At 43.3% G+C, this 16,800-nt stretch overlaps 1 protein-coding gene across 3 annotated transcripts; it reads right to left on the bottom strand.

Annotated features, from left to right (window-relative positions):
• Nucleotides 1-477: 477 nt before the first annotated feature.
• tnfaip3 (tumor necrosis factor, alpha-induced protein 3) lies at nt 478-11,078 on the bottom strand. Of its 3 annotated transcripts, none has more exons than XM_034551407.1 (9): nt 10,664-11,078; nt 8,596-8,998; nt 4,779-4,969; nt 4,424-4,565; nt 3,713-3,883; nt 3,439-3,619; nt 2,150-3,153; nt 1,785-1,990; nt 478-1,649 (listed from the first exon to the last, which is right to left on the bottom strand). In XM_034551407.1, the coding sequence occupies exons 2-9, from the start codon at nt 8,900-8,902 to the stop codon at nt 1,338-1,340; spliced, it is 2,514 nt and encodes an 837-aa protein (XP_034407298.1). In that variant the 5' UTR covers nt 8,903-8,998; nt 10,664-11,078; the 3' UTR covers nt 478-1,337. The 3 variants fall into 3 exon arrangements, with proteins under 3 accessions (XP_034407298.1, XP_034407300.1, XP_034407299.1); XM_034551409.1 differs by lacking the exon at nt 10,664-11,078 and adding an exon at nt 7,613-7,690 and having other exon boundaries at nt 8,596-8,642; XM_034551408.1 differs by lacking the exons at nt 8,596-8,998; nt 10,664-11,078 and adding an exon at nt 6,108-7,586.
• Between the last annotated feature and the right edge of the window lie 5,722 nt (nt 11,079-16,800).

Here is a 16,800-nt window from a genome sequence, read left to right as displayed (position 1 = left end):
GAGCTGTGTGTGCATGTGCATGTGTGTGCAAATGCGTGTGTGTGGTAAGGTGTTTAATCACCCGTCATTATGTTCTCAGTTCTCTTTATTTGTTGGCAATCCCCCTTCTGACAGGACTGGAGCTCCTACATTTGTGTGCGCGTGTGCAGCTATGTGTCGATGCGTTTCTAGGTGCTTAAGTTAAGTGGTCGGTAAACAGCAAAACAACGTCCAAGGCAACAGATCTGTTTTGGAGGAAGGAGAAGGGAGGACTATAAAGAGAATGAATGAGTCCCGTCTCTACTGTGTTCTCCGCCTTCGCGTTGGCTACAATGGAGAGGCTTGTATTTCTGTACATGTAGCACCAAAACTAGCAGGGGCCTGCCCTGTCTGTCTTGCACTGTGCAGACAAAAAGGTCTGTTCTTGCTTGCCGTATCAACAATCTCATCGACGTCATATAACAGATAAGTAAAAAATACCAAGTTTAATTTGCCCTCAAAATATAAACTGCTTTTCGACTGACAAATGGAAGAAAATTAAGGTCTTGATCCTTTTTTTTTTTTTACAATATTGATTGCAGGAGCTTTTCTCGGCAAATCTTTAGTCTTTATTTGGAGGACATACATGAGTGTTTTTTTTTTGGAGAACCAAGCTAAACAAATGGCGCATGCCATTTCATTTCGTTTCAAGCTTTGATACGCTTTGGCCCAGTGTGGCTCACTTCTGCTTACTACTTCCACAGATATCTAGCTGGGCTTCCTCAACTACCGCATCCCTCCTTCTACGGGGCAAATGCTCGACAGACGGGCAGACGGATACACAGATGTGTTAAGACAGACAGACGGCGGGTGTAAATCCTTGGCTGTGGTCTAGAAAGCAATGTCAGATGCTTCTCGTTATGTCAACATACAATCATTTTTGTCCGGCACGATTCACGACGTACCTCTAAATACATATTGTACACAAGAGTAAAGTCAGTTGCTCTGACATGTAGCCAAACCTCTCACCGTGGAAGTGCACAGGGCACATCAGATGATAATAATTGCACAAAGAGGTATTCTGGAGGCCATGTCTACTGCGAACACACACACATTCACCCCCCAACCCAACCCCCCCACACACACACACACTCACACTCTCTCTCGCGCTCTCTTCACATTCTACACAGGGGAGGGGGGTGAGGGTGGGGGGGGTTTGGTTTTCAGGCCATAAGGTTACTAGTTATTCACTAGCTAGTTAGTTAGTTGGTTAGTTAGTATCAGAGGTGCATTGACTGGCATGGGGCGCCAACAGCAGGGCGGCGGCTCGAGCGTGATAGCGATGTGTCGTCATCGTGGTTGCGTGGGTGTGCATGTGGTCAGCCGCGGTAAATCTGTTTGAAGTGGTCACACTCGTTGCAGTAGCCCTGTTTCTCTGCGTTGGCGTAGTGGTCGCAGCCCTGCGTCCGGCACCGCTGCTTGGACTTTTCTTTAGGCGCCTGCGCCCGTCTGCCCGCCTCTCTGCCCTGGCCGCGTGTGTGGCACTCGGGGCAGAGGTCTGTGCAACCCGGGGACACATTACTGCAGCCACTCCGTCGGCACTGAGTCTGGGTCTGGGTCTGAGTCTGGGTCTGGGTCTGGGTCTGGGTCTGGGATTGCTGTGAAGATCTGGGTTTGGCTGCTCGGTCACGCTTTATGAAGAGAGAAAGAGAGGAAGAAGAGAAAGGTCAATTTTCTGTGGACCAGCAGGATATTAAGAGTTGAGATGAACAAGAATCACCGACAAACAGAGGAAACAAGCGACACAAGGTATGGCAGACACCTACCATGACCAGAGGAGGCGAGTGTGGTGTGCGTTGTGCCACTTGGTTGAGCCGTGTGCTTTGCTCTTTGACGTAGCACTTGTCGCAGTAGCCCTCCAGCATTGCCTTGCCAACTGCACCACACCCAGGCCCTCGACACCGGGAGGCGTTCTGGAAGCCTGCCTCCACACCATGCCGGCTCTGGACCGGGGCGGGGGGAGGGGTCAGGTCTGAAACAGACAGTAGCCAACATAAGTAATGTCCCACATGATTTGACTTTTGAGAGAAGAAAAATATACAATTAAATCATAAAACAACCATAATTCCTATAATGCAGAACAAATTAAAAACATACAGTCCTGTAACATGAAGGAAGTTTCAGGACTTACGGTGGTTGGTCTGATAGTCTACGTAGCAAATAGTGCAGAAACCCAACTTCTCCGGCGTCCCAAAGAACTGGCAGCCGGATCTTTTACAAGGCCGGGCCAGAGGGGCTTGCCAGGCTGAGGTGTGCCCCGGGGTTAGGGTGAGGCACGGCCTCTCAGTGTCCCTAGCCTGGGTCCAAGCTGAAGACAAGGCCTCAGTCCTGGGGTTGTTCTGCTGCGGCTCTTCCCTCTCTGGAGGCTGCTGTCTCTGCATGCAGGGTGGACACAGGCCATTGAATATCCTGAACGCCTCCTGTCTGCACATGCTGCATCGCTCTGTCTCTGTCTCTGTCTCGCGGCCGCCCCACTGGGTCCAGCCGGTGCCCTGGGCCGGGTGGGGGACTGTAGGCCCCCCATTGGGGCCTGGGACTCCTGGAGCAGCTGTTCCAGCTCCAGGGGGTCCAAGGTTCTGCCTGGAGTTGAAGCAGCGCTCGCAAAGTCCATCATGCTCCACGCTAAGGGTAAAGAGGCAGCCGGGTGTCTTGCACTTCATGGCATGAGTTTCACTATACAGGCTGAGGCTGGGAGCGGTTGGGGGTGCTGAGCGGGGGCTGGATATCACCACCCCTCTCCCAGACGTGGAGGATGTGGGGCTGCTGCCTCGGGCTCCTCTGGAGCTCACCTCAGTCTCTGATCCCCCTATCACTCCCACCCCACATTGTACCCCTCCCCCCTTGGTCTGCACGACCCCTTCAATCCTTATTCCTCCACCGGTGGTGGCCTGTCGCTTCTCAAAGCATTCATGGCAATGAGGCTGCGTGTCCACAGAGACGTAGAAGGTGCATCGCGGTGTGGCGCAACGGATCTCGATGAGGGAGAGCTGGGAGACGGAGAAGGGCGGTGGGCGCTGCGGCTGGGCGGCCCACGCCAGCTCCTTGTCCTCCTGCCAGCGCTGGTACTCGTGGTTGACAAGCTGCAGGTAGTCCTCCATCAGGTTCATGTCTTCAGGGAGGTTGCCCTCATCCAGCCTGGGAACAGACACATACAACGTGGTTCTTGAATGAACTGCACTTTTTGCGATTTTTTTTTTTTCTTCAGTTTCTAAGTTAATATAGTTAATGCCATCAATGTGCTGATTAGGTTTGGAGAAGTTAATAAACCAGTTGTGTTACAATATCATCAATCTAAAAATTGTACCTCTTCTTTCCTAAGTTTGACAGTCAGGCCAGGACCAGGACTGGAAAATCAATCTTTTACTTTTTCTTCTTCCATTTCGTCTGTTTATGGGGACAGAGTTTATAATATGTAAGTACCGTGCAGCATTGATGATCCGAGTGGTGTCGTAGCCCAAGCCTATGACGGGGATCTCTATCAGCAGCAGGTAGTCCTTGAGAAGCCTCTCTCTCTGTTGCTGTTCTTTCTCCATCAGGAAGTGAACCTTCAGCTCCTCAAAGCCCCCTCGTCCTGGGTTGATCAGCGGTACTGCTCGGATCTCTGGGAAATACAGACATAGAAATAAGAACCAGCTTCATATCGGGGCTCTTTGTCGTGTCAGCTCCATAACACCTGTCTCTTCTTGTTTCCTACCTGGGCCGCTGTCTTTAATGGTGATGAGGGGTGCAAAGTGCTGGGAGTCGTAGCCGAGCACGATTGGGTATTTGTAGCACTCTGTGGGCAGCCAGTGTAGTGGCAGATAAATCCCACCCACATTCAGAGGCGAGATGGAGGAGCCAGATTTCATACTCCTGACCACCTGGTCTGTTGAAAGAATAACGATTGAAGGGTTACTACTGATCTAAAAGATAACTGTCCAAGTTTAATGTTTTTAGGACACATTATATGGAATTTATTGTTGGCTTTTCAGCTTCTGGAAGGAGGTAAAGGATATTTATTTTGATAGATTTTGATTAATAATGTTATAAATGCTCCAGAAACATTTGATTAAAATTGCACAAGTGAATGGCAAGAAAAAGAAAGAAGAACATTAAAATGTCTGGCCACCCCTTTGAAATGTATATAGTTTGCAATTTCATTGCAGCGGAACATTTAAATAAAGTTTATACAATTTTCTCCTTATTTAAGCTCCAAAAAATGCATTAAACACAACAGCCGCTCTACATCCACTAATCAAAATAGAGGGGAAGTGATACAGTGAAGTCAAACTGTTGAGGCATGTGGAAGGAGATACCCTCACCTTCTTTATGACTGAAAGACACGTTGAAACGAGACCAGCGGGTCTTCGATGGCTGACAAGGAAGCAATAAACATAAACACACCGAGATGACAAAAAGTCCGTACCTGCGATGACGATGATGGGTCGGCGGAGAATGTTGGAGAGGACGAAGATGTGAATGTCCTCCAGAGAGTCAAACTGGAGGCCGTTGCTACCGGAGGCCGGAGACGCCATCTTCACAATCTTTTCCCACTCCTCCTCCCAGTTCTGGGACAGCACACACACAGAAAAAAAAAGGAAAATAAGAAGAAGGATGTATGCATATAACCTAGCTTGAATTATTGCATGAAAACAACAAATATATTATGCTATATTATTTTTTGCAAGGATGCAAAATACAATTTGACTGTCCCACTAGCACAATATGTGTGCAAAGTGGTGGAGAAGACTTTTGACATAGACCTGATCTAATCTTCATACCATTGTGGTGTATCGTAGTCCGGTCTGTGTGAACTCCTGGGACTGGAGCAGCTCCGCCTGGAAGCGAGCTCTGAAGACGCCAGTGTCAGTCTCTTTTAAAACACCATGCAGGGCTTTCCGAAGCACCAGGTCCGTGTCCTGAACGCCCAGCATGTACTGAGAGGCCGCGTGGAGCAAACAGTTGCCATCTCCTATTGACACACACACAGAAAACGCAGGCAAGCACATACAATGTTAGAACTGAGGGTGGTGGATTTTATACACGGGACGTAAACTAATACAATTGTGCAGGGACTCATGCACAACAGACAATTACAGTGTGTACGCGCATGCGCACACACGTAACTAAAGTCTGGGGATTTCCAGGCCGTCGGGTCAGTTGTCGCACTATCCGGTATCTAGACTATTATATGAAGCTCACATGTCTGAAACTGTGCAAACACCGCAGACAAAGCTGAGTTTTTACCCTGCTAGCCCTCAATATACTTGAAATATGTCTGAGAAAAACAATGAAATGCAGCTCCTTCGCTACCTTAATCTGCCTTGAAAATCAATTCCAAGAAAACTGTTTCCTCTATATTCTACAAACCGTCAGGGAGATAAAGAGTTTTAAACAAAATTAAATTTGTATGTGAGCAACTAAGAATCCTGGAATTTTATTAAGTCTCCTATGGCAATGCTTGGTTTTTTCTCTCATTGTGAAACAGGAGAGCCCATGTTTCTCAACATGTGCGGCTCTGAAAAGTCCTGTTGCCACACTAAACACAGGAATTTCCCTGCGCTAACTTCTGCCTTGTGTGCATGTGTGTGTGTGTGTGTTCACCTCCTATGATCCGAACTCATCAATGCCTCTCAGCTGGTCCTGGACTTTCCACAGGGGTGTGGCTTGGACAGGATGCTATCTTTTTAACTACTGCTATCAACACCCAATAAAGGCTGTGATTAACGAGCGGTGAGATAATATGTGCACTCGCACGCACAACCGCATACAAATGTACCGCGGTGTGTATGTTCCGTCTACCTTCATGATCTGTTCGGTAAGGTGTACCTGGCAAAAGTCACACACCTTTCTTTGTATAACATTGCTGCATCAAATAGCCAACATCTGTAAAATAAAAGTTATTTAAATCCCAGCCCTCAAGACAAAAAGTCTAAAATGAGTTTAGCCGGGTTAAGTGTGATGCCCGAGGACACACTGGATCCCATTCCTCAAAACAACATTATCTGTGGTGCGAGAGGTCGTTAATGTGAGATGCAGTTGTTTTCATTTCAACCGAAGGAACGTCCCACTGTACTTTGAGAAAGAAAAAAAGAAAGAATAAACATCACCTCTATTTCAGACCAGCTAGCTGTTGTTGCATTTTGGCGTTCCTGCGTCACTCTCAACACACTCTAGTGAGAAAAGGCATCCTCAACAGCACCATCCTCAAAAAAAGATACACAGGCATACAAGAATAGGCACAAAGGCCAAAAAACACGCATGTGAAATCAGCTCTTCCTGCGCACAAAATCACACAGACCTTTGACCTTTAATCGAGCTGCCTGACGAGTGACGACTAAAGATGAAAGACTGGTCACATCAGTCTAAATACAGACACTTCCTCTGTGGCGAGCTGGGACACTTCCTGAAAACACACAAGCGTACGACCGGACTTTATCCTCATCTGTTCCTCGTGCAGGTGACACCGACCACAAGGTTGCAAGGTGGTGCTTTCCAATGCGGATTTAGGTTTGTGGCACACACCATCCACTCCCCCACTTTGTCTCCAAGATGTCTCGTGAGACTAAGCCGACAGAACAAGTCCTGGCCGAGTTTAGTTTTGCTTCTACTTTTATACTAAAAACTGGAGATATGACATAATGTGTTTTTATTAAACACTGTGGATACCACATTAAGAAAAGTAGTCTGTTCCTATAAGGGAGAACACTGTGGCGGTGTGTGTGTCCTCTCTGCTACTACAGCATGTAGACTCAGTGGTTGTAGCTGAACAAATCCTGCCTGTTGGGGACGCATGATAGACATGGGATGCTGTTTGGGAAAAACCCTTGGATGCATCCTAGAAATTCAAGACAGAAGACGCACTGATTTTCAATAACGCGTGTCGTCACTCGTGGAAAAGTTGCATTAAAAACAGGAAAGCCGATGTGACCCTGTTATTTTTAATGGCCGGGGAATTAAAGCTTCATGAGGAGGCTGTTTGGCTTTTATGATGTCAGTTGTATTTCTTCTAGACTGGGGAATAAAGCTTGGGAGCTACTGGGTCCATTTAGGTCCCAGACGATGTGGAGACTGATCTTATTGCAGTGTTATGACTGAGGAGATTTAATATGACCTGCTCTGACTGGATGCTCCTTGACAGACTTTTGCTTTCTCACCAACTCTCTCCGTATGCGTGTCTGTCTGCTGAGCTCCAGTGACTCAGCAGCAGTCAGTCAGTCCTCTGTGTGTGTGTGTGTGTGTGTGTGTGTGTGTGTGTTGTCCGTCCTCTGCTCAAAGTCACGTCTGGGTCCTTCAGAGTTAGACGCTCTGGCTTTTAAATTCTGTCTCATCTCTATGACATCATCTTCACAAGCCAGGGTTTTCCGTCCAGGTTACTGGCAGCAGAAGCCAGAAGAGTCAGGGGTCTTTCTGAAGAGGAACCATGTCTTGATGAGAGTTACAGAAACTCCTTTAATTATTACTAACTTACTATTAACACACACAGCAAGTTCCTCATCCATCCAGTAACTGTTCAAAGGGAATTCTGAGATGCAATCAAAACAGAAAGTTCTCAATGCATCGTGTTAATTGCTTCGTATGAGAAAGAAAGAAAATATTTCCTCTGAAAACTCACATGTTTAAGACAAACTTGTAACTGATTTCTGATTCCATCTTCTGTTGGCTGATGTTTCCCTTCAAAAACTGTTTTTCCCTAAAAAAAAGACCATGAGTCTGATGTAAACACCAGATGTGTTAAAGTTACTGACATATAGATACAGAGACAGCGAGAGTCAGTTGGATTTGGTCAGATTTGCTTTAACAAGGCCCGGTGAGTCGTGACGCACAGCTGACAGTCTCAAAGACAGCGACATAAAGCGACAGCCAGACAGGTGGGGAACTAAAGGTAAAACTATGTGAGATGTTTAAGATCCACTGACATTTACACTCCTGCCACACACACACACACACACACCCCTACACAGAAAAAGAAGGGACATACCCCTAAGGTTGTTGGAAATAGTTAGGTCTGAAACATCATCGACAGTAAATTACAGTCCTGCGAGTGACGCCAGAGAATTTCCCAGAGCGATGCTTAGACGTAATCAGGCCCGGGTCTGAATGTTTGCCGACCCAAGGGTGTTCCCGTGTTACAACATCCACGTAACAGAAAACATGACAATGGGCCGACTGAACTCAAACGCAGAGTAAAACCAAGAGGGGCTGCGAAATGAGTGGATGTGAAAGCGGAATCAAGTCCCTCCATTGTTGTCATTTACAGTAACCCTGCTTGTGAGTAATGACATCTCAGAATGTACATATCAAATAGCCCTGACTCACAAACACACACCTCCTATATCATTGAAAATGAAACAAAAGCAAAACACATCCACAGAAATGAACATTGCTACTGTTCATGAGAGAAAGGAACAAAGGTTTGACATCAGCTCTAAGAACAATTTGTTGAATTCCTTCTGTTGTTAAACTTTGTGTTAAATGTCATTTATTTAAACTCCCAACTTGTGACAAAACTTCACCAAAAACGCTCCGGACTTCATGGCACTTAAGTTAGAAAATCATAGAAAGCAGATTTAGTGGAGATCAGCAGATCTTTCTTACCATTGGTACGTAAGGGCACCATCTTCTTCACCTCCTGACACCAGTTGAGCTTCTTCTCCTGCTCCAATGAGGCCTGCATGGCTCGGTCCAGGATGGCGGCCTGCACCACCTCCCTGAAGGCCTGCGGGAAGTGGTTCATGGCAATCATCTCCAGCGTGTACCGGTGCATACCACGCAGGTGGTGCATGAGGCCGCTGCTGGCAGCCGGCTTCACCACGTCGTTGGGCACTCGCTGACGGATCTTCACGGCCTTCAGCAGGTTGGACACAAACAGGAATTTGGGGAGGAAGTTCTGACCCTGCGACATGGCGGATGAGTGGCCAGGTGGATGGAAGTTGGGGAGGAAGAGGAACGAGGAGGAAAGGAGGAGGCACCAACCACCGCTGACCCAGCAACGTGGAAACTGGATGGAGAGGAGGAGTGGGTTACTTCACAGTACAGAAAAGAATAGACTGGTGGGAAATGTTCAGAAGAGAGTCTCCTTCCTTATTAATTATGACTTAAGGCACAGCTTAATTTACTGTTTGTTCGGGGAAACCACCCAACGCACGGGATCATCTCGCTGCGAAAAAGCTGTCTGGTGCTTTTGCACTGGAGATTCTGTCGGACCGAATGGAATAAACGCACACAAAGAACCCTTTGTATTCTTGTTTGTTCTTTTAATTTTCCCTTTTCGACTTAATGGTTTTTGAGTTTCCCCAAAGAGGGTGCCCCAGTGTCCCACTGGGTTCAAAGCCCTCCAACAATGAACGGGTGTTTTCCAGACTTGAACTGAAGGCCACCCAGAGCTTCCCAAGCTGCTGTAGAGGTCACACTGTCTGCCCAAAGGCCCCCTTCCTCGTCAACACCTTTCTCCAGATGACAAGACTGCCAGCCTGCATTGAGTCTTAATGTCTAAAACAGAGTGAGACGAGGAATTGGTTGAACATGTTTGATACCTGTGTGCCATTATAATGTCAGAGTGTCAGTACTGATACTGTTCTCAATGCCAAAAGTATGAGGAAAATAAAAGTGTCTTCCCAAAAGTATGTAAAACTCTCAATACATCCCTGTTTAATGTTGTCTTAACACAAGCAGCTGTACAAGAATGTTGCCTAAAGTTAGCAAAGTTTCCTGATTTAGGTCAGTTTGAAGGATAAATTAAAACATTTTAAAAAAACACTTGACGCTAACTTTCAGTGTTTGATGCAATATTTTGGTCGGTACTTAAAACATATTAAAAAGGTATTCCAGAAGAGTAGAGCAGTTTTGTTGTACACGCACCAGTCTTGACATTTTAGACATATTTCACCCACAAAATGAAGAGTGTGTCAGCACATTTTCAGTTCACGGGAAGTAGAAAGTGATGGTCAGCAAGTAGGCCTGGAGTTTTGCCTGTTTAGTGTGTTTTTTTTTTTTGTACTTCCTCGCGTTAAACAATGAACCGTTTTTCGAAGAAGCTGAGCAGGCTTAACAATCACAACACCTGCACACCTCCACTACTCAAAACAGCAGCAGGTGCAACAAGCGGACTAGGCCACGCTAAAGGGCGACTCAAGTCACACGAGAGTGGGGGGAGAGAGAAACCAGAAGACGGGACACCTGGATGTCCGCGAGCGTGTTGACACGAGCCATTAGTCGCCGTTTCGGTGTGTGTTGGCGTCGCTGGAAGACTTTTTTTTGGGGGGGGGGCAGGCAGACAAAGTGGTGGACAACATACACAACAACACAAGACTTTGCTGACGTTAAACAAGGCTTACGTAATTCCAATGACAACTACCTGTGAAACAATGTAGCCCTCAAACGGGGCTGGTCTCGCTACATGTGTCGCGGCGCCGACGCCACATCTGGGCTGTTTTAAATGCTCCGTTTTATCCGCTCGAGGGTGACGTCTTTGTAAACAATGGCTGTCAAAGCCACTGTCGTGAGCGAGCTTTTTTCACGCTTCCTCCATGTTCCTCAGAAACACGACCATAACGTTGCTCAAGGCCCAGACGTGATGTAGCCTCGCCACCAAGTCGCACCCCCTTTCGGTGAGAAATGTGGTCCACATGCGGGAGGCACAGTTAGGGGAGGACGGGTGTCTTACCTGTGTAATATGTCGGGGGTAATAACAAAGCCCTCCCGGATGCTCAGGCTAGTCCTCGCTGAGCCCCTTCACTCAGCTTCACCGCTGCGGTCCTCGGCGCCATTCAACCTTCTCTTTCCTTCAGTATCAGATCTATTTTGGAGCCCTGGCAGCTCGCGAAGCCTTTTCAAAGGAGTGCACAGTCCGCTAATGATAGTTTTTTTTTTTTTTTTTTTTTTTTTTAAAGAAAAGGCACAAGTCAAGGGGATTTCCACACGGGGACTTTCCGTCCACCCATTTTCCTCTCTCGCTCTCTCTCTCTCTCTCTCGCTCACAGTCACAACCTGGGTTTAGTTACAGCTTTTCGCCGCTAGGGGGCTCTCTATCTGTCTGACTCAATACTGGAAAGCATATCCCACCTACTGTGCACAAAGGAGCGTCAAATGCCGGAGACAGACAGGTCGCGTCATTTTCTATTTCATGAGACAGCCTTAGAAATAAACCCCGCCTCTGTAACTCAGTCAGGAAAACGAAAGAAACTCTCATCGCTGGACCATAAGTGGACTTTGAGCGGCTGGTTGAACGTATGCGTGTGTGTGTTTATTTTTATATTGTTGCAATGATGGCGTTGTACTGTTTTCCCCGTTTGGAAGTTATGTTAAACAGGCCTCCTGGTGCTCAGAATCAATGGTATGTCTTGCTCAAGGACCATGGCTGCAAGATTAATGTAACTAATCTGTTTATATCTTATTCAAAAGTTAGTTAGTAAGTTAATTATCTCATTTATTTTGTCGTTAAGTTTTCAGCTTATAAAACACAAAAGAATACAGTTGCAGTGCTGAAATATCTGTCTGTCAAGAACTATAGAAGTATATAATGCACAATATATACAACACATATAATATTAAATTAACTAACAAAATGAAACAGTAGTACAAACAAATATCAATGTTACAGTTGATTTGGCCAGAGGTGATGTATTTTATATTCTAAATACATTTATATGGACTATTTATATTATATGGACGTGTTAGCTGGCTAACTCAGGGGTATCAACAACACTTAACAACAGACTTATTTTGTACATTGTTCAATGCAAATTATTTATTTATATTATAAATATATGTAATATATATATAATAATTTATTTATATAATATATATATATAATATATGTATAATATATCATATATATACAGTATATATAATTATTTATTTATATTATATATTATATATAAATAAATAATTTGCATTGAACAATGTACAAAATAAGTCTAATAATTTGTTATTTGTTTCGCTGTAAAATTCCACAAAAAGTAAAAGATGTTCCACTTGCCCAAGGTTTTGTTGCTAAAACACTTATTATCAGACAAACCACAGTAAATGATGTAGCATCACATTTCATGTTACCACCAAAGAAGTATAATCTAGCAAGATTCTCTGTCATTCAAAGCAGATTTACCAAAAATCTGACTTCCAGATGTTTGACTGCAGCTTTTTTACTTTTATCTGTGAAGTAGATCAAAAGGTAAGTTCAAAATGGGCCCATTGCTCTTGCTCCACAAGCTGACATTTAGCACATCAGCAAGTGCAATGTCACCGTTCCCAATTACACAAATGCCTATGACTCGGCATTTAATAAGATATCCTGACACTTAAGGAAATGATCTCTCTCTCAGGCTCTGATGAATAGAATGGGGATAATTCAGCTCTTCAAATGCTTTACAGGTTCCTGAGTCACTTGCTGGGCTGATCAATACAAGCTGGTTGTGGAATTGATGAAATCCAAGCGCCGCAGTCATCAGCACATGGAAATCCCCAGAACAGATAATTGGTCCACTTTGTTGTTGCAAATCACCAGGTGGTTCAATATGAGAAATCTTCTAAAATCTCTCACAACGTTATTAAAAAATATACAGTTTCCCTGCAAGTATCAATGCAATTTAACTCATGTAATACCTTGTAGCAGACTTAAAACCATACAAGAAGGCCAGGAACCTTACATTTCCTGGTAAAGTCCGTAAAGATGTTTATCAGTTTAGGAAGATGAAAAGATTTAAGTCAAGTATTTACTTTCTTTTTTTAATCAGCATGACTATTTTGCAGTGGTGGAATGAAACAAACCACCTTCACTCAAGTACTGTATAATTATGTTCCAATCAAAGGTGCTTTTATTTCCCTTCTGTGCTGCTTGATACTTCTACTACAAGAGAGAGCAACCTTTTCAGTGGATTATAATACCCATACTAACATGCCAGAGAAAAATATTGAGTATGTCCCATGCAGTATGCCTGAAAATATCAGGATGTCTTACATTTATGCAAGTCAGCATGCTTTTCTGGCTATTCTGAGCCACAATTCTCTGCACAGCGGAAATAAGAGCAAAAGGGTCAAAGTTCAAGATACAATGTCATGATGCAGTCGTATGCCCCAACTGAATGCATACTCCATGCAACAGCAAATATGTGATTTAGGAAGCAGGGATTGTACTTTATACTCCACATTTCTTGGACATTTTTTTTTACTTTACAAATTAAGATTTCACACAGAAAACGATAAGCTCATATCGTATATATCTAGATATTTAGATAAAGTTAGCCCCATGTCGACCAACTAAAGCGTTAACTTTCCACTCACACGTTAGCAAATCAGCAATAATAATGTATTCACAAAATATAGTAATAGGACACGCAGTGGCCATGTTTGTGAAGAAAGTACTTTTATTTTGTTATACTTTAAATACATATTGCACATGCAGGACTAAGAGAGTATTGTTAGCGGTATCATTACACCAAAGTACAGGATCAGAATACTAATAAAATAAATAATGTTCAGAGAGCACAGAAAGAGGCCCTTCCTCAGTTATGTCGAAGCCATTTGACTCTTTTCATTCTCTCGTAAAGGAAGACGCAGGTCACCAGCGAGGTGTTCAGAAACCCACTGAGAGTTTTGACTGATCATAACCTTCACCAGCAAATCAAAGACATGTGACCCTTTGTTCCAGGTTACTGCACTTCTTTGAGTACCTGTGCTTGAATCCAGTATGGGACCTTTGTCTCCATCTATGCTTTCCAGTCTTTCCTGTGTCTCCCTCCACTGCATATCGAATTCAAGACAAAGTAACCATAACTATGTCCACGCTCTTGATACTCTGTCTCACATATTTAATTCATTAAACAGTATCTTATGTTGGCATTAAAAAGGCACAGTACCCAACTGGAATTGGGGATTTGTGATAGTCACAAGCATGTTGGCCATCTACATGTATGTCTACTAGTAATCCAGGTACTTTACATTAATCTATAGGCTTTTTTAAATATGTACCTATATGCATCCTCCAGAGTCAAAAGTCTCTTGTGGTCTGACAGTGTGGCGAGTCCCCAAGAGTGACTACTGAACCCAGATTGATCCCGCAGAGCCCCAAAAGCTTCAAGGCCCCGTTCTGGTATGAGGTGGCAGAACAGCGGGGAGAACCCTGAGGAGAACATCTCCGTGTCCCGTTGGCTCTTCTTCTCAGTGGAAAGCACCTCGGAGGCGGATCGAAACCAACCCCCAGGGAAAATCACTTTGTGTCAGGGTAGAGGCTGACATTCACTCCTCACATTGTCTCATTGTCTTGTACCTGTTTTTCTGGGGGGCCAGTACTCCACAGACACCTCGAAAAGCTCAAGATGAACCCAGAGAGGGAAATCAATGTGGGTTGGACGAGTGGGAGACGCAACAGAAGCTGATTTACTGATCAAGCCTGACCTCTAGTGGCGGTCATACAGAAACACAGACAAAAGGAAAGCAAACACTGACAGTCAAGCATCCAGTAAGACCGAGGTGCTTCCAGGATCTCTTTCTCTCTTCACAACAAGAGGGCATGAAAGAAAATAATATTATAAAATTTAATCTAGCAACTGTGCACTGAATAACTTATTAAATCGAATTATAGGAAAATGTTAGCTAATCTGAAACTGTAAAGCTAAAAGTTCACTGTGTGTTAACCTGCTCCACTCATTGACAGATATTCATCTTTTATTTTGAAAAGCTCCACCTCTCTAAGGTAGAGAACCACTATATGTTTTAAAAAATGCATTTGGCCAGGTGGTCAACCCATTGAGAAAAATATGTATTATTTGTAGCCACTTTGTGACACATATTGGTGCCAAACAGTCAGTAGGCAAGTCAATACTGACGCTGATGACTGAAAGCAGTGGTGGAAAGTGACAAAGTACACATACTTGAGTAGAGAGTTGATGTACTTGTACTATGATGGCACTTTTTACTTCAACTCGACTACATTTTCCCCCTCAAAACTTCCCAGATTCCTTTAAATAACCGTATACCAAATAGGTCAAATATAAAAAATTTAATTTAATTTAAAATAAAATATAAAAAATAAATAAAAAGATTAGAGAAGAGTCTTAATTATTTATTTGTATATATATTTATATATATAATAATAATAATAATAATAATAATAATAATAATAATAATAATAATAATAATAATAATAGTAATAACCCTACCTCAACCAGCTACGAAAAAAAAAAAAAAAACCGATGCATAATGATTAGCAATATTATATGGCCTTAATTATGTAGCAGAATACTTTAGCAGAATCAGAATACTTTATTGATCTCTGGGGGGATGTGGGAGTAGAACACCTTTTTATACTTCCAATACATTTAACTGATAAACACTTTTACTTGTAATGGAATATTTTTGGATTGGTGTCCTTCAAAATAATATTTGAATACCCAAAATGTAATAATCAAGATCCATTTGTGTAGTCCTGTAGATTATGCGGTGAAATAAAATGTAAATTATCATGTTTGACCTGTGGCGGCTGGTGGGATCTTTTTTTGGTAGGGCCATCCAATCAATTTCAGCAAACATCCCAGTATGACTCAATGCAAAAACAGCATAAAACACGCATTACTACTTTGTAGTTAAATATTTAATATTCATTCCAACACTAACATAATAAGGACATCTTATTCATACAATTCAGTATATTAATATGATATATCTACACATATATATCATAATAATCATATAATCAATCAATGCAAATTATTTATATAATATATATACAAATATATATATACATATATATATATTATTTATATATATATATATACATATATATGTGTATGTGCATATATATATATATATATATATATATATATATATATATATATATACACATACACAGCTGTATTCACTTACAGCTGTATCGGTGGTGTGTCTCGGTCACCAGATTCCTCGCCAGGCCCCATGGCCCTCTATTGGCCAGCCGCCTCAAATGTTGATGTTTTTAGTGTTTGCGGAGAGTCTGTAGAGGCATTATTATATTATAGTATGCACCTGTAGTTAAGACATGCTTGAACATGTCAGTCACTAAAGAGAACAATGGGCCATCACTTTTCTAACTTTAATGGAGTGAAAAGTACATTACTCACATTAAGTGTTTATCTTGGTATTGCTGTTTTCCCCCTCCTTTAACTTTATACTCCCCTCCCTCCCACAGTCTTTAATTGACTTTCTCTTCTTGTCTTCCTCGGCTCCCTCACACTGCATTTCTCACCCTCGTGTCATTTCTTCCCTTCCCCCATCTTGAGCATGTCTTCTCTCCACACGTTCTTTTACAGAGAAACCAGAGCTGTCAAGACATGCTGAGCAAAGTCCAATTCCCACATGGGCGCAGTCCCAGGGTGTGGTTCTCTAAGTGGGTGTGCATGTCATAAATGTATGACTCACATCTGTGTGTTGTTGTGTGTTGTTGATCAACTGTGCTCCTCTGTAAGAATGTGTGTGTGTGCGTGTGTGTGTGTGTGTATTGACAACCAAATATGAGTCTAAGTACAAACACTGACACAGGAACACCATCTGCATTCAGGTTGCAACTGGATTTTCTGCCCAGCCTGACTGACATTTTAAATAACCAACTCGGTTTAGAAACGCGACTACATTTCTGGTGGTTATACGATATGTACGTATTTACATTGGCCCTTGAGGAATCTGATCATCTGTATGGCCTACGAAAGTGGAGATAAGAATATGAAATATATGCACTTTATGCTCTTCCTCTCCCTCTTCTTCTTCATCCCTCCAGACATAAACATTACCACTGTGGTGTGAAATAAGTCAGAAAATGTAATCGCTTGAAAA

The sequence above is a fragment of the Cyclopterus lumpus genome, chromosome 15 (assembly GCF_009769545.1).
Source record: "Cyclopterus lumpus isolate fCycLum1 chromosome 15, fCycLum1.pri, whole genome shotgun sequence".
NCBI lineage: Eukaryota > Metazoa > Chordata > Actinopteri > Perciformes > Cyclopteridae > Cyclopterus > Cyclopterus lumpus.
This window is presented reverse-complemented; position numbering and strand designations above follow the sequence as displayed.